This window comes from Eucalyptus grandis, chromosome 7, assembly GCF_016545825.1.
Source record: "Eucalyptus grandis isolate ANBG69807.140 chromosome 7, ASM1654582v1, whole genome shotgun sequence".
Lineage (NCBI taxonomy): Eukaryota > Viridiplantae > Streptophyta > Magnoliopsida > Myrtales > Myrtaceae > Eucalyptus > Eucalyptus grandis.
Window position 1 is genome coordinate 44,379,969 of NC_052618.1, and position 23,594 is coordinate 44,403,562.

Here is a 23,594-nt window from a genome sequence, read left to right on the forward strand (position 1 = left end):
GATAATAGAATACCGTCAACCCCCACCCCGCCATAAAAAAGCTAGTTGTTGACAACTGCAATTTCTTTTTCTTTTTAATTGAGATCGACATTTGACATTGAAAGGAAAATGAAAATGCTTGCTCACATATGAAAAAATGATACAGATGATTAATAAATTTTGAATAACCATTTATTAATGATTTATGGATTACATTGAATAAATTAAAAATTTAAGGATGACATTATGGATCTAACTTCATTGACCATTTATATCATTATTCCTTGCGTATATAATATTAGCAAAATGAGAGTGCTTTGCGTGTAAGCAAAAAATTGATATTTAAAAGATTTTGCTTGGCGATATAGTTTGCAAATTAGAAAAAATTAGAAATTTTAAAATTGAAGAACATGAAAGACATAATCGAATTATTGAATTTATGCATTTGTCTATGACGGAATATTTTAAAAAATAAGCTAATTGATGACATTTTAGGAAAGCAAAAAAAAAAAAATTATGCTTTGGATGACTAATTTCCCAAGTATCTCCTGAATGAAGTGACCTCAAGCATGTTCATTACTAATTGTGAAACAGAATGTGCAAAAAAAAAAAAATCAGGATCGGTTTTGATATGTATATCTATATTACCATTTAGTATTGATTTTCTTTTAATTTAAGTTTTAATATATGTAAATATTTGAATGAATATTATAAGTGTCTAGTTTTCTTAAGGCTAAGAGGCAGGAAAATAAAAAAGTTCATTGCTATGTCCATTGCCAATATAAGAAGCATCCATGCATTCATCACTATGTATCAATCATTTAATGGTGATCAATCATTTAATGGTGAATATGTAAATTAATTTTTTTATGTCGGTAGTGGGTTGATATAATAAAAAATATAACGAAAAAGACATTTAAAAATATGTGCTTCTTAGGTTGGCAAATGGCTGGGATGGGGCCGATTGATGTTGGATCCACACGGATCGCGAGGGACACCCCACTCTAAAAAGGAGCAAAAGCACTTCAACGAGGCTCCTCTTTTCTAGACGACTAGGCTTAATTTTGTTAAACAACTTTTGACCAACAAGTAGGCTTAATAAGGCTATGTTAATTTTATTTATTTTGCAAAATTTGAAAAATACATTTACAAAAATGATGATTCATATCATTAGAAAAAAATTGTTAATGAAACTATTTTATTTGTCGATGATAATTTATGCTTGATAAGGACATGAATGATTTATTACACGTGATGTCTATTACTAAAATGCAATATAATTATTTTTTTCATATGTACAGATTAAAAATTAGAGAGCATTGATTGCATAAAATTGACTTTCTCATAGCAAACTTTAAAATTTGTAAAATATAGCGGGGAAAGAAAACGAAGCAAATTACTTTCCTAACCAAAAGAAACCGAGATTGCTACAAGTGATTTGGCAAGTTTGGATTGGGTATTGAGAGGTATTGAGAGGTAGGATTCATGAATTTAATGGTTAACTTTTTTAGAACTTTCCAAGTGATTTGGCAATTAAAAAAAGTTTACTTTATGGAGACTTTAGGATGACGAAAATTCATTGATTTTATTAAATGTTCTGATGCGAGTTTGATTTTATTTTATTTGATAGTAGCTTGTATCTTAACTTGCGGTAACAATTGTCCAACTATTATTTCACTAGAGATCTAGAGTGAAACAACACAACAAAATCGATGCAATAAATTATAATTTAGAAATTACACACGCGTGCCATGTTCGACATCCAATAACGAAATATCACTTCACACGATATATATCGCTTTTTATAAAAGTAATAATAATGTAATTAGAAGTTACTCCATCATACAATTATAATTCGGAATGCAATTCCGATTTACATCCTTAATAAAAAGCTGTAAAAGAAAAAAAGAAAACCGAGGCAAAGCGCATTGCGCAAGGCAGCAATTACCAACCGGGGTCTTCCGGGCGCCGAGAATTCTCTCCGAAACGGGAAACGCTCCGAAGCGATTCCAGAGAATTTGCGATCTTCTCCGCCGGGCTCGGCGATCGGAATCTCGTCCCGTTGGCCGGCTGCCGCCGGAAAGTCTCCGCCGCGGAGCAGCCGCTGCCCATGGATTTGCGATCGAGGGGCCGGAGGCTGTCCTTCGAGATCCTGAGCCGGAGCGACGACCTCCTCCTCCGGGAGGAGTCGGAGGGCGAGTCGCCCTCCCCGTCCTCCGATCGGACTCCGATCCCGTCCCTCTCGATTCGCCTCGCGACAAGTCCGCCCGCCGGAAGCGGAAGCACCGGCGGAAGCGGCAGGCGTCCTGCTCGGTCATCCCCGAGGACGGCGGTTCCTGCCGGCCGAACGGTTCCGGTTCCCTCCCGGAGGTCGTCGAGCGCGGCGCGGGCGGCGTGTTTTGCGAGGACGGGAGCTCGGTCTCCCGGGACGGCGGCGTCGATTCGCGCGGGCGCGCGAACGGCGTGGAGTTCGATTGCAAGAGCTACAGCGTGGGGAGCCTGGGCTCTGTTACTCAGGTGGTGAATGCGGAGAGTCAGGGTAGCGTGTTTGGGGACGAGTGTAGGCGCGGAGAGTTGAGGCAGAGAGCCGTGAATGGCGGAGAGGATAGAACGGCGGAAGCGGAGCAGAGTTCGAGAGAGGAGAGCGGCATTGAGGCGAGCTCGGTCTTGAAGGGGCGTAGCGAGCCGAACGGGAGTGTGCCGCGGAAGTTGGAGAATGCGGAGTCCTTGGATTGGAAGAAGGTCGTAGCGGAGGATTCCTTTGGTGAGTCGTTGATTCTCTTCTGTATTGAGTTTGTCCTGTCATTGTCGCTGGGAAACAATCTTGTCAAATGGCAGCCTGAAGGAACTTGCTTCGAGGCTGCTTCGAATTCGTTCAGCACGAGTCTTATTCATTATGGGTTAGAATTTTGGGAGTCGGCCCTGCCAGAACTTGTTAAATCCTATCGATGAATGCTAAAATTTGTTATTACGCAGTCTTCGGTTGGTGGAGTATCGGATAGGAAATTGGAAAAAAAGACTGTTTGTCTTGAGTCGAGGGATAACATATTTTGCCTTTACTCTCACCTATTTGTTCGAGTTATTTATGCTAACTGATAAGCATGCAGTACTCACAATAAAGAAAAATTCTTGATTCGCAACACCTAAGTATTGGGAGAGGGCTGTAAGGCATTTGGTTTATAGCCTTTGTGAGATATAGTTTGTACATGGGAGCCATGGGGCCTTTGCAGTGTGGAGACCATGAACATGGTGGATTCTTCTGTTCCTCAGTCCAGTGGGACAATAGAAGCTAATATGGTTTTTGTCTTTTTGAGCTGGTTAATATGTTTATAGTGTCTCTAGGTTCAGTGAATTGAAATGGTTTCACTGGTCTGTGCTCCTAATTTTTTCTAGCAATAGTAGGAGGAGCTTTTAGTTTGTCCTGTAGAATTGGTCTATTCTCCGTATTTTCCTGGTTTCGTTTGAATATCAGGTTGTTCTCTGCTATTTTTCTCACACATGTCTATGGTGCTGTTTTCAGTACAGAAGTCACCGATGAGGTACTTTTTGGATGAAATGAGCAATGGAAATGCATTGAGGAATACAACTACTCTCGGAAATGACAAAGAACGTGAGAGAATATATGATACTATCTTCCGATTGCCTTGGAGATGTGAGCTGGTGATGTTCTCTTCCAGTTCCTTAATCTAAACAACATCATGCTCTGTATGTAGTATATTGGTTTTGAGATTCCTTGAACTTGCCAGAAGAAATAGGTTTGAGTTCAAGTTAAGATTTGACGTGTGATATGTGGATGAATTAGGCCCATACATAATTCGATGAATCGGAGAGTGATCACCCAATTAAGAGTGCTTAGATAAGGTGCGGCTTCTGATAGACTTTAGGAGAATGGAGAATGGACTGGATCACACATTGTATAAGGCAGCATCACTGGGCGATATGTGTTACTACTGACAAGGACATCGGTTCTTTAAGTGGGGGAGTTTGTAACATCTCAAAATCTCATGTCATATGGGAGAACCCTTGATAAGTGATTCATGAGTAGACACCTGCTCCCTGATGGTCACCACCTTATGTGGTTATTTAGAGTACTCGGTTTGGGAGTTTGGCCCAAGTTTAATGGGTGGGGTTGTTACAATATCTGTATGTAAATGAGAAATTGTATGTTTACAGCATGACATTATGTAAAAGTATGGTATATTACTCATTGAGAAGAATGCTGCATTGTTGTGCTAAATTGCTTAGAATTTCATTCAGCCAATTATTAGGAATTGATCGGATAAAATTGGCAATATACTTGATGGTAGTTGGATTATGGTTATATATATCTTTTTTCATGCAATGCCAGTTTCATAAAAAATACTGTGCATTTCATCCTGCAACTTCTGACATTGTTCACCTTTGCTCTGTTTAGCGTATGTCTGGGAAGTATTAGAATAATTGGTTGATGCTTATTTCTCTGATTGATGCCTTTAATGCGTTTTTACATACCTTTACCTATGGTTCATTTGCAGCTTATAGATGTTGGTGTTCTTGTGTGCTTTGATTCATTTCTCTCATTGTTGACAATCATGCCAACAAGGATCGCCATATTACTATGGAGGCTTCTGAGTACGAGGTAATATGTTTATTTCTTTAACAATTTAAAGCAGTTTAAGCGGTCACATTGCAACTATTTATCTGTCTTACACTACTATTTCTCAATTGTTTTTTGGTGGATATTTTTGTTTATACTATTGGGGGTTTGAGAGTTTAAACCAGGTTCTTTGACGTAGACACTATGAGCACTCACTTGTTATTTAAGCTTTAGCTTCCCAGGCGTGAATCATTGAGCATGGCAACTAGCACCTTATACATGATAGAGAGATTATTTTGTACCTTAAGTTTCAAACTATTGAAAGAAAATTCAATTTGGTTATCTTGTTATATATGGATGGAAATGGTTGCAAAATGTCCCTTGGCTATTGTTCCAACTTCCTTCCAAACTTTTAGGATGATTGATGAAGCAGTTTGATGCGAGCATTCATATTTTTAAAGGTTTGTGCCATAATAGAAAACGAAGTTACTTTCCACTTCCTTTCCTTGTAATTTTTGGTGAAAATTTTTCAAAGATGGAGGGGAGGCTATTGGTAATGAAGCAGGAAGTTCTTTTAACAAAGAAATTTGAAACTTGGCTCTCTTTCTCTTCCTCCTATATTTTTAACCTGAATCATAATATATGATTTATACTAGATCACCTAATTGTTCCTGTTGCAGACGGTTAAAGAGGCTTTCTGCGGAGGAATTTTCTGATTTAGGGTGTTTTATCGTGCTCACTGCCGGGGTTAATCTCTTGGAGAGAACAGGTGTGGCTAAGTACTTCTTACATTTATCTGTGGACTCTTGTTATTTTAACATGTGGATGCGAATTGTACTAACTTTCCTTTTCTTATTTTAAATCTTGGTGCCTCAGATATAAGCTTAATATATCATATGATTCGCGGTCAAGGAACAATCAAGCTCTATGTTGTGTACAACGTGCTAGAGGTCAGAGCATAATGAGCTACATTAACCTACAGCCATTTTCACCTCTTAGTTATTAATGTCTTTCAGATGAATTTGTGAGTTGATTTCCTTCACTAAAGACTTTCACCTTAGGTAAACTTGAGTAAAGGAGAAATCAGTTATTTTGAGTAAAGTTAGAATCTTAGATTAAAATTTCAGTTATTGCTCTTGATGTAAATGCAGAACACCGTTACAGTTTAACTTTGTATTTGTTGAAATTTAATTTTCCCTGATACACTAGTTGGGGAACTGTCAAAGAAGAAGCAAATCGGATCTGAATTCAATTTTCCAGAACCAGTCTTGTTTGGTAGAGTTGCTCAAATGTTAATGTATTTGCAGGACTTTTTGGTCATTATTCCAGGGAGATGCATTTCTTTATCTAATTTCTTTGTAGCTGCTATTTTTAAACAATTTGTTTCTGGAAACATGAAAATAATATGTTTGGTCAATTTCAATTCTCGATTATGTGAGGAGATAAATGGTAACAAGAACAAATTATTAGGAAATCTTTCATCATGTTGTATGAAAACAATTCTCATAAAAATGTCCAAATGCATTTCTCTTCTTAATAGCACTTGGAAGATTTTTCCTGTTTTCATTTGGCAATAAATGTCTTAAAGTAGAGCTTGAAGAACATGTCTGAAAGGCCACATAAATCATCGGTGATTATGTGCGTTTAAAAAGCCAGAAAATTTTTGAAGTTATTTGTAATGTATGTAAAGTCAGTGGATGCTGTCTGTGTATTACATTTTGAGACTAATACCTCTGCACCTTACCTAGTTTTATTGTCAGCAACGTCTGGAAGTCTTGTTATTCTTTTTTACTTGGTGGGAAGTTGAATGTAAGACTGAATGTCTCTTATTAAACTGAGATTCCTAAGTATATGTCTTCCGTAGGACTTCCAATGTGGAAGTAAGCCAGGGGCTTGGAACCTTGTTGTTCTCTGTACGAGTTCAGGCATATCAGCTCACTAGTCAAGTCAGTCTTATCCTGAGAAATGTATTTAAGCTGGATATCTGCCTGTGGAGGCAACATCTACTACTTCTTATGCTGCCATTGTCATTTTTATGGACTGGTGTTACTATATACCATGGTAATAGTAATGCCTAGGAGAAACTTTGATGAATTTGTTCTTCTTCTCGGACATTTGTGCAGATATTTGATAAACTATGCCAGAATTTTGGTGGGGATGTCCTGAAAACTTTGTTTAATTCTGCTGAAGAACTCGCAGGTTGTTCACCAGAAAAAATGATACTCTACAGAACGAGATTCCTTTCAGATTTGGTACTAGCCGTGGGTGCCTCAAATATCCTTTTTTATTGTAATTTATATTTACTTCATTATAGCTCTTCTGTTTGCTTCTTTGTATTCCTCCTCCATTTTCAGGTTTGAAGTTCCTTTACAAATGATACTTGTTCATTCATTTATCTTATTAGCTCAGGCAATTACTTTGTCAACGTGTATTGTTGCTCACAATAACGCGCTGCTGGCATTGCTTGTATCAAACAACTTTGCTGAGATAAAGAGTAATGTTTTCAAGCGTTTCAGCAGAGACAATATTCATAGTCTTGTCTACTTTGGTAAGTGAACCACTTCCCACTGTTCTTTCAGGATTACTTCCAAGTGTTTATGGGATTGGGAATTTCATTTTTGATGTGCAACTGCTGTTATCTTTACTCTGTGACATTATTACCATCAGTTTTTACATGTCCACTACTAGGCATTCGGTATTCTGACTTCCTCATACTGTATCTTTAATTAGCCAATTCTCTCCTTTCACTAGTTTTTTTTCCATGCTTCCATCTTGTGGATATGCAGATTCTTTTACCAGACAAAGACCTAGTAATCAATTTTTAGTCAAAGACAAAAACTTAATTTGGAAATCTATTTGTTAACTACCAATATTTGCAACTAGCTATATGAAATTTGTAGTTTAATACCACTTGGTTTTTGGTTTATTGGTTTGCTGTAGAATACGTTTGTCATTCACTTAGATGGTTTCATTTTCCAGCTGAACCATTATAAAACCTTCTCTTGGCTCCTGTAAAATGCCGTTTCTTGTGTAGTTATATCAATATTGTGCTGTTGTCTCACAAAATCATATATTTCTTCGAATATAAAGTACTTTCTGAAAATTATAGATTTATGTCTTTGAATAAAGAAAAATATTACCTACATAACCTTAAATAGCATTTATAAAGAATCCCAATAGAAACGGCCTATTTAGTAGTTATAGTTTGGAGATGGTGTGAAGCGACTGCTAATTTTAGTCTTAATTTCCATTGCACAGGTATTCTTTATTTTTTATAACCAAACCATGGAATAGTGGGAAATAATGGAAGAGTATTGTGTTCTACTTTTGCAAAGCTCAGTAAATTCCTATTAACATTTATGAAACCGTCACTTGAATTCATCTAACAACTGCAGAATTGCTTGACTAGAATTGATCACACATCTGCAGGATTTGCTTGGTTACCTCTAGACTTGAAATAGGCTGAAAAATATGAATCAGCATAAACCAGCTTATGTATCTTTAGAATGCCAGTGCAATAAGTGGGTCTCGATGAGTGGTGGATCTGTCACATGGTAGTGACTTGCATTTTTGTTAATACTATCCAAACATATCAAGTCTCTCAGGGAAATATCTGCATGATTTTGTTGTTTTATGATTCATTCCTTAGGGGATTTTGCTTTTTTTGGGATTACTGTTAAGTTGTTAGATGAGTTACGGGTATGCCTTTGCTTCCAAACAGATTCGGTTGAGAGATTCCACATTACAGCATTTGTGTTATTTGTTCTTGCTCAGAATATTCTGGAGGCTGAAGGTCCATGGTTTGAAAGTTTTTTTATTGTAAGTTCTTTCGAGAACCTTTCAGCATAATTTGTTTTAAAGCCGATCTCCCCCCAACGGAAGATTAATTTTCTTGTGGCACCATTTTTAATCTCTTATTCTGTCGTACTTGGACTCTGCAGAATGCTCTCATGGTTTACTTCTGTGAGATATCTATTGATATCATTAAACATTCATTCATTGCCAAATTCAACGATATCAAACCCATTGCATACTCTGAGTTTCTTGAAGACCTTTGCAAGCAGGTACCTCATTTCGTCCAACAACTGCTTATTCAGTTGTCTTTTCTTTTCCCCATTCTGAGACACTGCAAGTGGCTTTCTAACATTCATATCATTTTATTCCTTCTACTCATACTTACTTTTCTCCTCCTGTTTTTTTTTGTTAGACTTTGAATATTCAAACTGATCTGAAGAACAGTCTCACTTTTGTTCCTTTGGCACCAGCTTGTGTGGTAAGCGCCTGCTACTGAAAAGTCAAATCCTTTTCATGCATAGATCATCGTGCTTAATAGCATAGAAAGCCCCATAACAACCACCTATCGGTCGTTGTCTGGAGTAAAAGAAATACTTGCCTAGAAGGTAGAAGGCATAGGCCATGAGAAATCTTTGTCTAGATAAAGCCTAGAATATCATTAACTACCTGTAGTAAAAAAATTGGTGAAAACTGCAATTTTGTGTGACGTTTTGGGTGCAGGTAATTCGGGTTCTGACTCCAGTATATGCTGCTCTTATTCCCTGCCATCCGCTCCCGTGGAGAGTTCTGTGGATCCTCCTCTTGTTAGCGGTGACATACATCATGCTCGTGAGTCTCAAAGTGATGGTCCGCTTGGGCCTGCAGAAGCATGCCGCTTGGTACGTCAGTAGATGCCAGAAGAGAAGACACCACCTACACTTAGATTGATTCGGAACCTGCTATGGAGAATTTTCAGCTAATTATCTGCCTAGAGAAATCCCCATGTGCGGAACTGCCCCTAATTCAAGAGCCACCTCTTTCGAGTTCGACTTATGAGCATCTGGAGCATAGGCGGACGAGACATAAGGTTAGATATGAGTTTTCCAACAAATATGGATACAATACCCGGAGTGCATCCCTCTTTGCCGTGACCATGTAGACAAAGTTCACAAAATTTTGGTGTAATTTCATAGTTCGTGCTGTTGTTAAGAGGCGGTTGCTGCCAAATACCAGATAGAATATGAACCAACGATAATCACACCCCGTCTTCAATTTAATGGCGGAATCGTTCTCACCAAAAAAAAAAAAAAAACCTCTCACCAACCTCTCACCAACAATGTCGATCATATGATGGTTTGGCCAATTTTATTGCCGATCATAAATTTTCCTTTAGATGTTAATATCACCATCCCGAGCAGACCCTTTAACTCGTTATGATGTATCGATGGATTAAAGTTTCATGAAGTATATCGAACAATACTCCTGGATAAATTCAGATAATCAACTATTATCTCTATTTTGCAGTAGAAATCTCTAGGCAACTTCCAGGGAAGTGGACGAGGCAATGCACGTGCAGCAGAGTATAATGAAGTTTCTGGGGTAGACTTCACCGGAAAGTCTTCCCTTCGTTTCGCGAATGACAGAAAAAAGTCGATCAATCTACTCCAAAAAATTAGGGAAAACCCTAAAGGACGAAATCATCGGATACCATAAGAAGACTGATCTCGCATGTTTCACACCTTTCGATTCATCATTCGCAAGGCTTCATTCGTCAAGCATGATAATCCCTCGATTGCGCAATGCTTCCAAAATATCTAAATGGTAACTTCTCGAAAACAAATGGGATAGGGAATCTCGCTGTGCTTAAACTTTTGAATCCTACCGTCCTCCTTTTGGCCACAAAAAAACAACACTCCAAAACCCATTTGTCCCTGCCTTTTCACATGTCGACTGACCGGCACTAATGTCCCAAATCAAATCCATCTCGTTTACTTTATAACCCACAATGTTGACTAATCAGTCTCTCTCAAAGTTTTTCTCCCCCCCTCTCTCTCTCTCTCTCTCTCCTCCTTTTTATTACAATATGAGTACCTCACCTTTATTGCCTTTTTCATAAGCTCGACACCAAACACCTCAAATGAGGACAAACCGAACAATAGACCGACCGAAAAATCCAACGCTTCAAACATTTAACCATAATTACAAATTTTTAAGGGAAAATAATTGACCGCAAAACGGCAATAGACATCCCCCACAAAATCACATCAAATGAATGGCAGCGGCGCCACCAAAATCAACACCGTGCCCCCACCCCCACCCCCACAAAAGCAAAAGAGAAGGCACGACCGGAAAATCCGCTCGCATTGGCGGGAACCCTCCCCATCCCATCGCATCCCATCCCATCCCATCCCATCCCATGGGCCCCGCCACGCGTCGCCCTCTCCCACGATCGCAGGCCGCCGGGCGGGGATCGGACGGCCGGGATGGGTTGGCGTCGATCGGTGGGGCCCACTTCGATCGGACGGCCAGAAGCGAATGCGCCTGCGCCTTCCCGCCTGTACCGCAAGTGCGGTAGGAAGGAAGGGATATGCGCTTCGCTCTTGTTTTTAAAGTAAGAAGCTAAAACGCGATTCTCAGAAGAAGGATCTTCGTATCCAAAATCAATCTCTCTCTCCCCTCTCTCCCTCTCTCCTTCTTCTTATAGCCTCGCTCTCTCCATCTTCTTCATGATCGTCGCCTCCTCTCCAACCGCCGCCTCCGACCGCCGCCGCCGCCGCCGCCCCCGCCCCCGGTCCCTCGCCGGATTCGCTCCAGAGCCGAGCAGATGGTACGATCTCGGGGACCTCCCTCGCCGAACTCCGTTTCCCTCCGGCTCTCCCTCCGGATTCGTTTTTCCGCTTCGTCGCTCGATTCTTAGTTCGAGCTCTCGGTTTTCGGTTTTCGGTTTTTGCGCGCGTGTCGTGGTGGTCCGGATCGGTCGACGTCGTTCGAGTTTCCTCTCTCTCTCTGAGGAGCCGCCTCGTCAGTCGCGACTCGGCTTGTGGAGAAGTCGCGGACGAGTGTCGGTCGGCCGGAAGTTCGTCGTCCGAGGAGAAGAAAGAGTCGTGAACTCGTCGAGTTCCGCGGCTTCGAGTTTATTAATCCGTTCTGTAGTCGAGATTCGATCGAGATTCTATCAGTCGCCGGCGAAAGATTTCGTGAATTTCGCGCTCCGAGTTTTTTTGCTTTGGAGGAGTCGCTTTCAGTTTGACTTGTTTTAGCTGCTCCATGGAATCGCATCGGTCTGTCGAATTTCTCGCGAACTTGAAGTTTATTCTAGCGGCGTCGCGAGTCGCGAATCTGCTTCGGAATCGGATTCGGATGCACTTTCGAGTTTCTGTAGTTTGGAGTCTCGTTCGCTCCTCCTCTGGCTGATCGTCGCGTTGTAATGTGCGTTCTTGCAGATAGGTTGCGGGTTCTATGCTAAGAAGAGACCGCCGTCGGATGGTTGTTGGCTGAGCACGCTGCTGCGGTGCAACTTCTTCGGCTCGTGCGTCGCGCATCACTACCTGCGGAAGAATGAGAAGAACATATTCTGCATCGACTGCAACGTCGGGTTCTGCAAGCATTGCATGACGGCGCACGGCCTCCACCGCCGCCTGCAGATCTGCAAATACGTGTACCAGGACGTGGTCCGCCTCCAGGAAGTTCAGAAGCATCTCGACTGTTCTAAAATTCAGGTATCTCATCAGTACAGCTCGAGAGGAAGTTAGTCCTGGTGTAGGCGGCAATTCGCGACAATTCACGACAATTCACGTGATTGCTTATCTGTGCAATGCATCTGCAATGTTTTGTCTGGTCGGTTCGTAAATTTGATTGATGATCACATTAATGAACAACCGAATTTGGATGATCTATTTAGGTGAACCTACGGTGCTATGCCTATCAAATGCAATTCAATCATTAGCTAGCTAGACATGGAAAACTATGATAATCTTGCATTTATCTGTTGGCCTTCTTTGAGGAATCATTGAACAGGGCTCTGTTAGGAAAAGCGCCGGACAATTATAGCCTGTGTTCCTTGTAGACTCGGGTTATAGATTCGGCAGATACAATGTCGAATTTATTTCTAGTTATTTCATTTTCGGTATAAGCCGGAATGTCGATTTAATAATGGCAAACTGCTATAGAAGATCAGTGAGCTGTCATTTCTCCTTTTCTTCTTATTTTTTCCAGTTGGGCAATGTTTGATCTTAAATTCTGATAAAACTAAACTCAGTTTAAGCAGTTGCTTCGATCTATGAATTTGTTTGTTCTTGCGATATGTAAAGGAAAAAGTCTTCGAGTCTTTAATATCTCTTTTGCTGAAAGTTAGGCCAATGGCGCTAAGGGTCTGTTTCCCACAATTATTGATGATTTTGACATTGGCAGACATATAAGATCAATGGCGAAAAAGCAGTGCACCTAAATCCTCGGCCCCAATCCAAGGACACCAAGCCATCGACAAAATCGAAGAATGGAGGGACCTGTGAAGCTTGCGGAAGATACATCCAAGACCTACCTAATCGCTTCTGCTCAATTGCTTGCAAGGTAAAAACAGTTGTGTTTTTCCCCCCTTCGAAGCATCTTCAATTTATTATCAACTATAATTCTTAAAACAATCAAAAAACAAATCCAGGTCTCAGTGGTGTCGCTGAAGCCGAACAATGAGCGAAATCCCGACATCATCACCATTCCCATTGAAGAACTAACCGATCTCTCACTGAAGGACAACTACTGCTCATCAAGTAATGGCGACGAAAAAGATTCTTCCACCTCCATGGCCGAATCCTCTGAGGATGCTCCTTTTGGGGTTAGCTCTGGCTTGAAACCGAGAAGTCGTTCGAACAAGCGAAAAGGGTTCCCTCGCAGGGCTCCCCTGCAATAAAATCCCCCTCGAGAGTGTAGCTACTTCCTTTGAGAATTCCTTCTTTCCAATACATCATCATATACAGGTCACAAAAAAAAGGAGCAATACAGGAATAAAAACCAATACAAGTACAGTATGCTTGGACATCATGCGATGAACAAAGAATGTCACTTTTAAAGTTTCCCCTTGATTTCATTGAGTTGGGTTAGCTGCAAAAGTGAGTGTGGCCCCGAGGTAGAACATTTCAGAAGAGTCAAATTTTCCTTTGGGGGTTGGGGTTTGGGTTTGTACAGAGGAAATGACATGGCGACGTTGGTTGCAGCCGTGACTCGTATTTTTGGGTATTATTTTAAATAATCCATTTTTCTCGTTTCGAAGGGGGGTATTCTTATCAAGGTTGTACCAGAATCACAATAAAAACGAGCTACCATAAGCCAAATTTCTGCTGTTGCTGATTTTGATCGCTCATGGGGGGTCGTCCCTTATGCATGATGGAATGTTTCTGGTTGTGATGGCATTTGGACTTTTGCTTTGTTTTCCCTTTCTCCCTTCTTTTCTTTAGTAGAGCCTTGTCTCGATCGCTTTCGGTGGAACAGGCCCTTCGGATTGTCCTGGTCTTCGTTTTAGTCGTGTGATGTTGGGCCCTCCTTTTCCTTAGATCATGGCCAGGAATATAATCTAAGTTTTTATGTCCCGAGAGCCAATGTGGCAGACAAAAAAGATGGGGCCTCCGAAAGGTTTGCGGAGGGAACAGAACGAGCAGATTGTGGGGATGCAGCCACGAATTGTGAGTGCAAGAAGCACATGCACGGCTTGACTTTCCCCCTTTTTCTTTGTTTAATTTTCGGTGATTGACAATGTCACCATTAATCGATGCTCATAGTCAGCTTCTGTCGATCAAATTATGTCTATCCGTCCGACCCCAATCAAAAGCCGAATTCACATTGGGATCAGGAGACCGTAATAGCTCGTGACATGGGTACCGAATAAAGGACGAGACGAGTTCTCGTCTAGTGGAATTTGAGACCAATCATCCGTTTCGTCACTGAATTTAGTCTCTAGTCATGTATCTTGACTTTTTTTCTGTGGTGTTCCGTTATCTAGTTATCTATCCATCTATCCATCTATCCATCAATTAGGCATATATCATGGTGACGTGAATTTGGGGGAAGAAACGGATAGCCGCCGTGGGAGTGTAAACGTTGGTCACAGCAGTCCACGTTAGGCTCGAATGAGAAAGCGTGATTGTGCTATCCCCGGGCAGTCCATTCTCTCCACTGTTCCTCCTTTGACTATGTGAGGAGTCGGATGGCAGCCCAACCCACGATGCCCGAAGTCCGTCCTTTCCCACTTCTCCGGCCAGCGTGCGGAAGACAATAGTAAACGTTCGGCTTCAGCCACTATCGTTGAACTTGAAAGGGACTACGATGTAAAGAGACCCATAAAGCATGATGAAATCGGAAATTCTATTGCGATCCATCCGATCAACGATGAACGTGGCTAAAGAGATTAGGAGTCTGTCTTAGAATTCGATAGCCTATTCACGTTCGTGGTGGTTGGCTTGGTCCTTGCTCCCCAATACGTTTTCTTGAGGTCAAGCTTGATAAAGCTGAAAAGCTTCTCCTGGCCGGTTACATCGTGCTTTATCGACCATCCAAGTTTTCCCATTTGACCTAGGAATGCTTTTACATATCCAAGCATCATTTGAAATTCTCAACCCCATGTTCTCTGATCATGGGTCAAAAGGAGATCATGAAGGGTATGAGACTTCTTTTTCGCGACGGACTAACAAGAAACTGATGAAGTTTCTTGCAATTTGAGCTTCTAGCCAGTACGAGGCCATTGGCTAAGTAGGCCTAGCGTTTTCTGTGTTCAGCATAAGCCTAAGCTAAAATGATCTTCCTCCTCCTTTACTTTTAATCCTTATCTTCCTCTTTTCTACATGGCCACAGCGCGTGCACTCAAAGCAGAAGATAATCTTGATGATAAATCCAAGTTTGCAGCTTAATATACTTGCGACTGCGACGGTTGCGACTGCGACCGAGAAAATCTATCTCATTTCAACGATAGCGATAACATAAGATAGGAGGAGAAGAGGAGAGGGCTGAAAGAGGACAATCCCAGCTGATTAAGAAAGGGACTGATCTTGGATTCCGTAAGTCCCGTCCACCGACGTGAAAAGGCTCATTACATGTAATCTTGAAGAAAAGGTCAGAATCCTTGTCCTTTGGGAATGATCAGTCGGTCCTGTAGGGGAGTTTCGTCCTCCACTCACACGACCTAGAAAAAGAAGCAATCATCCGTTCTTGTCTTCTCATATGCACTCATGAAGGAATCGCTTGGACCGCATCATGGAACATGTAATTGATCGGAATGTAAGACCAACTTGTTTTTGTGGTCGTGATCTTGGGGCTCCGCAATCATGGCGTTGGAGATTTTTGGAGAATACTATGATCTGCAGAATAGCCAAAGCTCAGGAAGGACAACGACAGTGTCTTGAGATGGCCATTAAACCCATGAAAGATTACTTTTTGGTAAGCAAAAGAGTGGGGGCAGTTGATCGGCAGTAACAGCCTTCTCTCAACATTATTATAAGGATCTCACACACTCGATTCAAATCATAATTATTCTAAATCACCTGCTATTCGAAAATTCGAGATTAACAAGCTTGTTACTCCGGTTCTATATAAAAGTTTGATAAAAGCATTTCCAAGCCAATTCATTTTATCTAAATTAACAACCTTACAAAGCCTTATGTACAAAACGAAATTAAGGGCATCTGGATTTCAAACTTTTGCGAAAAAGTTGCATGTGCTGGACGACCAAAATGACCAATAATCTCGGACAGTTATGAATATGGGAAAAATCGTACGCTCTTTGGCGCGTATTTACCACGCGTTCCTTCTACTAAGAGTACAAGAAAGCGGAGGTCTTCGAAATGCACAGTGATCTATTTTATGCAATGTAATCCCTCTACCATTATTATCCTGGATTGATTGGATTGATGAACCAAAGTGGAGAATTTCTTCTAAAATCGCTTCATCACATCACCTTGAACCATTAAAGTCAATGGTTGGACCTCAACTAAGGAGGAAAATGAGTCAATTATCTGATAATTTTATTTCCTAGATCTGCTTTGCAGGAAATAATTCATCAAATTGCAAGGAATGTGCTATATAACCTCTCTCTCTCGCGATTTTATGTGGTGTCACTATGCTATTAATAAGCAAACAACGATATATCGAGATTGCTTTGCGAAATGCCATGACAAAGTTCTTTTTGACATTGAAGATTAGGAGTGCGTAGAATCGGACCGATAGGAACCGCTTTGGTTCCAAGTTCTAGGATATGCCGAGATTCCAAAAATTGGGAAACTTGTTTTTATGGGTAAGTTTAAACCCGCAACAAGTATGTGTTTATTTGTTCTCTTTACTTTTATAATATTTCATAATTTTTATATATCTAAATGTGAATAATTAATATCAAATAATGATCATTAGCAGTGATGATTATTGTAATTATTCAATTAAAAGTATGCATGAAACTTGAATAGACCCTGAAACTGACTGTAAATTTTATGATAAAGTAGCTTTCAGATTTCAAAAATTAGAGAACTTGTTCAAATGAGTAGGTTCTAGATGAAACCATTCACTCCAATTAAGATGTCATTTGTTTAAATGTCTACTCACAATTTCACACAATAGTGTATTCACAACCTTGCTATGCGTAGCATTATTATTCTCAGTCCGAGAAGATTTAGTCTAGCAGAATGAATAAGTTATAGGGATCTGGCCCCATCTTCTTCTTTCCTTTCCTATAGAGCGTTTTATCAGTTTGACTCTACCCGATTTGCATGGGAGTAACCTCTGTCCAGCCCCAGGATACTCCCATGAAGGAATCTTTTGGGCCAGAGGAAAAGCAACACCCACCATTCAAATTTTCTGAAACCCTTGACTATATAAAAGATAAAAAAAAAAAAAAAAAAAAATGAGAGCTCTTTCACTAATTCCAAAGTTGAATAAAAAAATCGGATCTATGCCCGTTCAGTTCATCTGCAGAACCACAACTACATGGTGATCCTGATCAAGCAAAAACATTTCTTGACTACACGTTAGAGAGCCATAAACAAAATTGACTGAACGATATTTACCAGTTCTCTGACCCCAGAAAGGAAGGGAACAAAAGGGAACATGTATACCAGTCAGTTCTTGCTGTGCTTCACTGCATTGCACCTACCACATATGAACATCGAAGGAACCTCCTCGTCATCTTCAATACCGGCGCACAAGGTATGCTGCCACACCTGACAAACATCACAAGCCACCATCCTCTCGCCATCGTCGTCTCTTGCTCCACACACACAATCCACCATCCAATTATCTGTCCCACCTTCGTACCTGAGTTCACTCTCCAAGTCTAGCCCTTGGCCTCTGACCAACACCTCCATTTGCGACTCCAGAACGCGATGCTGCACTTGCTGATCATCTCTCACCTGCGTTTCGCAAGCTTTCATTTCCCTCACGATGAACTGGTCCATTATGATGTACGTGTCCCTCAGCGCTCTCTGCACCACCAGCTTGAGCTCGCCGGTTGTCACGCACTGAGGGACAACAATCAACTCGCCTGGTGGCAGTGGCCGTGTCAAATGTGACACCAACTCAGCGTAAGTCGGCATGACTCTGCATGTGATTCTTGTAAACTTCTCGTCCTTTGCGTTTGCATATTTCCACTCCTTGACGAAATGCTTGCTGTCCAGGATCACCTGGGTAGCCAAACTCACAGGGTGGGAATCCGGGTAGCCAAACAAAATGTTCTCATACAAACACAACAAGTCCTCATAAATATCAAACTCCTGCTCTACAACTGGAGAACACAAGCGCAAACTATTTCTATCTTCAAGCTTTTCCTCCTTGCCAACTTCTTGAACAGTAAATACCAGAGTTTTGGTTTGTGGGTTCATCTTGCGACGAACAATCTGACTGCCCACAATTGTATTGTCTATGTTTTTTATGACAAAATCAATTAGTCCAGTATCTCCAATATACAGACGGACAGCATCTCGCAATTCTTGCCTGGACATGCTCTTGTGTCCTTTAACATCTGCTTGGTGTTCTTTCAAAGTGTTGACTATAATTTTAGCTGCATGCTCCAACCTTTTTGTTGGCCATCTAGAATATAATTCTGCGACAGGTATTGCGGAAATTGAAGATGTATCTTCTGCAGAATTACCATCAACTGGGCTCTTCTCTTCATAGGATCTTGAGATAATGGCAGACAGTGGTGGCGCAATATCATCAATTGTATTGAGAAGAGGTTTTCGATTGTCTGTTACCATTTGTGATTCAGAACATACAGCAGGGTGTCCTTCCACAGTAGTCTTTTTCTGGATTGGATGTTTGTGCTTGAAAGCAAGCATAAACTGTAGCAGGTCGCTGATGGTGACCAATCGAGACTCACTAGCATCTTTATATTTACGTATGATTTGCCGAATTGCTCTGCCATGGCTTGTGTCGAAAAAGTCTTGGACAATGGTATTGAGATCCAATGAACCAAGAACTTCAAGTGCTCTGTTGTATTTGTCTTTCGTGACTCCGAAACTTCCGAGATTAAATTTGTAACCCCATTTTGCAAACCAAGAGCATCCATATGCAAGTCCATACAGCAACCGAAGGTCCATCGAACCCTTCCTTGACATATCATGGACTGTGATTTTCCTAACAGTAGAAGCCAAAGCCCATTAGGAAAAGCAACATTACATCGCCCTATCTATAACATGCGACATTTGATTTGTCGCTCGCAAGGCTAGTGTTCAAATTCACCTGGCTCGAAGAATCGCACAGATTCGATCCCACAGGTCCATCAACTCTTCGGCACGAATAGAACGAGTCCCCTCTTCGTTACCATTAATACAGAGAAGGTGCCCGAAACCATTGCAGTGAATCATGCCATGTAAGAGATGAGTGTCGAGCTCGAGAATGTCTCCACTCATGGGTTTAGCCCATTCGCCTTCTCTGGGAATGATGAAGTGGTATCTCCTCTTGGACACAAAATGGTGACTCCAACCTTCAAAGCCCAACAAGACGCCGATCACAAACCGGTAAATTACAGATTCAGGAATCAAGAAACAAAACTCGAAGTCCTTCCCCGACCACGTTCGACGAAATCCTCCCCCAAACCAGGACCAAGAACGAATTCCGAAGCGGTCTCGACGTCGCAGAAAAACTCAAGAACCCTACGCAAAGAACAAGAATCTAGAAAACCCAGAACAACCCAACCCCTCAAAAACAAAAACGAATCCGGAGCGCGGAAACCGCCGATCAGTGCCCGAACAGCCACGAAATAACAAGATTCCCGGAAACCGATCAAGAAAACCGACTCACCGACGTATCTGCAACCGTCGCAGAAGGGCCGCGGGGAGCCCCGGACGTCCTCCTCCACGGTGTAGAGGGGGAAGACGGCGTCCCCACCGCCGCCGCCCACGAAGTCGGTGCGCCACGTGGGGCAGCCCCCGACGGCGGCGTGGTCCTGGGGCTGGGCGCATTCCCGGACGAAGCGGCGGACGCTGTCGCGGAAGGGGCCGGAGAAGTCCACGGAGTGGGAGGAGAAGGAGGCGGCGGGCGGAGGCGGAGGCGGGGGAGGCGATCGGCGGCGGCGGCCTCCTCTTGCGCTTCTTTCCGGGGTCGGGCTCGGTTCTTGCCATCGAGAAGGAGTCGCCAGTGCGAGAGAGCGAGAGTGTCTTTTCTTTTTCAAGGGGACGAGACGAAAAGAAAAAAAAAAAATCAAGATCAAGATCAAGAAAGTGTGCGATCTTTTTTGAATTTTGTATATTTTTGGAGATGTTTGCGAATTTCTTTTTTTCACTCTTTTTTTGGGCATTTAAATTCGTTTTTTTTTTTTTCGCTCTTATTGTTATTTCTTTTGGGATTTTTTGGTTGTTGAATTTTTTGGATTTTGCGGATGTGGATTGAAACCCTAAATTGGCGGGAGTTGTAGGGGAACGGGGGAGTGGCAATTCGGTAAAATCGGCCGAGTCGGTGGGCATCTTTCGTGAAGATTTTTCATGAGGCGGTTTGGGCGCATGCGCGGCACGGAGGGTCGTTTTTTCGTTCGCTGGTCGTGGTCTAGGGTCGGGCCTAGCGCTGTCGCGGCGACACAAGTTTTGGTCGGAGAAAGATGAGGCCGTCGGAATTCGGGTGGATGGTCGGAACATGCGATTACTCGGAAGACGCAATGATGCATTCCGATGAATATGAGCCCCGTCGAAAATTTTCCCCTTTCCCCCTAGTATGATGTAGAGTTTTGAATGGATTTGAATGGTCAATACGAACATGGACAAATTCGTCCTGTCAATATGCAAATGGACGGTGTTTTGCTTATAGAAAGGTCTTGCAACTCTTGAGAGCAGGGATATTAGATCTGAGATGAGATCTTTTGAAACGTACTCCGAGGAATAGATCCGATCAATAGAATGATTTAATCCCATTGGATCGACCCCTAAAATATTTAGATGGGAGTCGGGAGGCAGTTTACTATTTTTGCTCACATTCGGAAGAGGATAGATTGGCATGTTTGGTGTCCAATGACGGAGATGAGTCCTGATCCCCTATGAGAGGGTAGCGACGGCACGGCGGCTCCTTTTGGGGATCAAGATCACGACCTCCGATCTTGAGGCAGTAAACCTTTAGATTGGAATGTCTCTCACCCCGGTCGGGGATGCATACGCGGTCCATGGCCGGGAGCAACCTCTCTCGATCAAGTGTCGCGTCTCACCAGGCGGGTTTCCAGGGCGATGCATGAGAAAGAGACCGGGGGCCGGGCACGCATGGGCGGCGGCAGCCGGGGCTCGTCTTAATCGGGTTGCTTGCTGATGCATGGACACGATTCCGAACTTGGAAAAGAACACGGACGTCGTTGCTGAAGCTTAGGCTAGGCATGATGATCTCGCGCCTCTCCTCCATCGCTCCGTAGATCTCTGCAAAACGATATTTATATATGGGGCTTGTGTATGGCTCGGCAGGTCTAAAGACATTGTCACGAGCGGGTCTGTCGAGCCGTCGAACTCGTCGCGTAAATGCAATGCGAAAAGAGCCCCCGAAAAACAGGGCAAGAGCGGTGCGGAAGCCAACGTGAACCACAGAGTCTCCGAAAGAGCGCGAAACTGTCGTTTTGAACATCATATTCTCTCTCTCTCTCTCTCTCATGTCTGAAGAAGGTTTCAATTGGTTCTAAAGAATTTTCTAAACGCCGATTCGCGATGTCGGTAAGTACTCGATTCCTTGTGCTCTGTCTTTGTTGCTTCTGGTTTCGAATGATGCATTTGCTCTTTCCTTTGCAAGCCCATGTTCAACACTCTTGTTTCCTAAACGGATTCAACTCCTTCCTCATCTTACACTTCCTCAATTAATCTTGATTATGCTCGCGATCTAATCCATCATGTAATTTGTCGCATAATTTTGACGTAACTTGTCATCTCCGAGATTGAATACGCTAATGTTCTGCTTTTCCCCTGAATATGCAGGTCTCGGAGGATAATGCAGAAAGGAAAAACGGGTCGGTCCCAGAATCCATCATGACGCCAAATTGGACAATCAACGTATCTGAGGTGCGGTTGGTTTCAGCGCTCGTTCGCACGAGATTTCGCCATCTGCATGACATGAGTACTTGTCGGAATATACTAATATCGATTCACCTTATTACTGCATCACCAAAGTTTCTAAGCATGTCATCTCATGATCGAATGATTAATGCATTCGAAGTTCTTCATCTGCTCATCATGCTCCTCCACATTCTGTAGATAAAGACGATCAAGGTCAGCAACATATCTCCAAATGTTTCGGACCGAGACGTTAGAGAGTTCTTTTCTTTCTCCGGTGATATCCAACACGTCGAAATGAGAAGGCGAGAACTTAATAACTTCACCTCGTCGGAAAAGAAAGAATCCTATACGGTAGACTGATGATTTCACTTGCAGAGAATCGGAATCGTCGCAACTCGCGTATGTCACTTTCAAAGAAGCGCAGGGTGCAGACACAGCAATGCTTCTCTCGGTAAGAACTCTAAACCAAAGCAGAATTTCCATGGCCGCTCTGTAAAGTCACGGAAGAACAACTTAAGTTCGAACCTGCGCGTTCCACTTCTCTGTCGACGCTTAATGCTCGATGAAATACTCGGATGTATATTCTCCTGTGCTCAGTGCTAGATCGAATTCGTGGAAGGCGAAAGAAAGATCGTGTCGAGCGATTAGATGCTATGATGCGACATCGATTGCATTGCCTGTCTGTCGATTGAGGGTGAATACTGATTAGATTGATTTTCAGGGCGCTACCATAGCTGATCTTTGTGTTAGCATAACGCCTGTTGATGATTACCAGCTCCCCCCAGAAGCTCTTCCCTCCACACCAGTAAGATCATGCTCTGTTTCAAATTCTTGGATGCCAATTTTTATTGTTTTTTATAATGTTGCTATAAATGGTGATGCACTTAAATAGTTCGGGAAAATAAGTCAATGAAAAATATTGTTAAAATCAATAGCATTTTTAAACTTACTTATAATTAAAACATTTTTTTCATATATGTTTTGAAGCAACATAGACTAATGTGATTAAGAAAAGATTTTTCAAATCACCAGTCATTTAAAGGGCATATGATTTGTCCATATAAAATTCTTTCCTTTTTATGTGATTTGAATTGTGATATGAAGGAGAAGAAACCAACCATCGGCGGTGATGCCATCAAAAAGGCCGAGGACGTGGTGAGCTCGATGCTCGCAGCGGGCTTCGTCCTCGGGAAGGATGTGATGGCAAGGGCCAAGGCCCTCGACGAGCAGCACCACTGGACGTCAAGCGCGTCCGCCACCGTCGCCTCGATCGGTGGCAAGATCGGCCTGGGTGAGAGGCTCGGTGCAGGGACCACAATAGTCACGGGCAAGGTGAAGGAGATGGACGAGCGGCTCCATGTGTCTGAGATGACGAGATCGGCACTAGCGATGGCCGAGCAGATCAAGGCAGGCGGCTCGGCCGCAAACTCCAGCATCATGAGCAACCGGTACGTGTCGACCGGGGCATCGTGGGTGTCGAGTGCTCTCGAGACAGTCGTTAAGGTGGCCGAGGACGTGAGCAACATGACGAAGGAGAAGGTCGAGAAGGCCGAGGAGGGTAAAACGGTAATTTTGGGCGAGGGAGAGGCTGGGAAGGGGGGTGATGCTGTTGCAGCTACGCATGTTCATGTGGTTGGGTCTCCAGGAGGAGCTCCAATCGTGCCACTTGATTCTAGGGACACCAAACTTGGGATTATATGATGGGAAGGGCTATTTCGTCTTTTCTCCTTGTGCTCATGGGAGTTTCATCACTTGTCTTTTTGGGTACTTGGGTTTTCTTG

At 42.4% G+C, this 23,594-nt stretch overlaps 4 protein-coding genes across 4 annotated transcripts; 3 read left to right on the forward strand and 1 right to left on the reverse strand.

The window, feature by feature from the left end:
* Positions 1-1,839: 1,839 nt before the first annotated feature.
* On the forward strand, positions 1,840-9,606 carry LOC104453639 (protein POLLEN DEFECTIVE IN GUIDANCE 1). The gene is made up of 11 exons (XM_010068251.3): positions 1,840-2,743; positions 3,500-3,639; positions 4,494-4,597; positions 5,236-5,324; positions 5,432-5,505; positions 6,679-6,829; positions 6,936-7,103; positions 8,277-8,374; positions 8,497-8,619; positions 8,763-8,828; positions 9,071-9,606. The coding sequence occupies exons 1-11, from the start codon at positions 1,840-1,842 to the stop codon at positions 9,275-9,277; spliced, it is 2,124 nt and encodes a 707-aa protein (XP_010066553.2). The 3' UTR covers positions 9,278-9,606.
* A 1,364-nt stretch (positions 9,607-10,970) lies between these two features.
* Positions 10,971-13,732, forward strand: LOC104453640. The gene is made up of 4 exons (XM_010068252.3): positions 10,971-11,156; positions 11,773-12,048; positions 12,740-12,898; positions 12,987-13,732. The coding sequence occupies exons 1-4, from the start codon at positions 11,154-11,156 to the stop codon at positions 13,233-13,235; spliced, it is 687 nt and encodes a 228-aa protein (XP_010066554.1). The 5' UTR covers positions 10,971-11,153; the 3' UTR covers positions 13,236-13,732.
* Positions 13,733-17,217: 3,485 nt separating this feature from the next.
* Positions 17,218-19,960, reverse strand: LOC104455622 (PHD finger protein MALE MEIOCYTE DEATH 1). Its single transcript, XM_010070385.3, has 3 exons — positions 19,598-19,960; positions 19,037-19,280; positions 17,218-18,931 (listed from the first exon to the last, which is right to left on the reverse strand). The coding sequence occupies exons 2-3, from the start codon at positions 19,204-19,206 to the stop codon at positions 17,419-17,421; spliced, it is 1,683 nt and encodes a 560-aa protein (XP_010068687.2). The 5' UTR covers positions 19,207-19,280; positions 19,598-19,960; the 3' UTR covers positions 17,218-17,418.
* Positions 19,961-21,729: 1,769 nt separating this feature from the next.
* Positions 21,730-23,514, forward strand: LOC104455623 (binding partner of ACD11 1). Its single transcript, XM_018877262.2, has 5 exons — positions 21,730-21,819; positions 22,012-22,115; positions 22,189-22,264; positions 22,535-22,618; positions 22,918-23,514. The coding sequence occupies exons 1-5, from the start codon at positions 21,730-21,732 to the stop codon at positions 23,512-23,514; spliced, it is 951 nt and encodes a 316-aa protein (XP_018732807.2).
* The last annotated feature ends 80 nt before the right edge of the window (positions 23,515-23,594 follow it).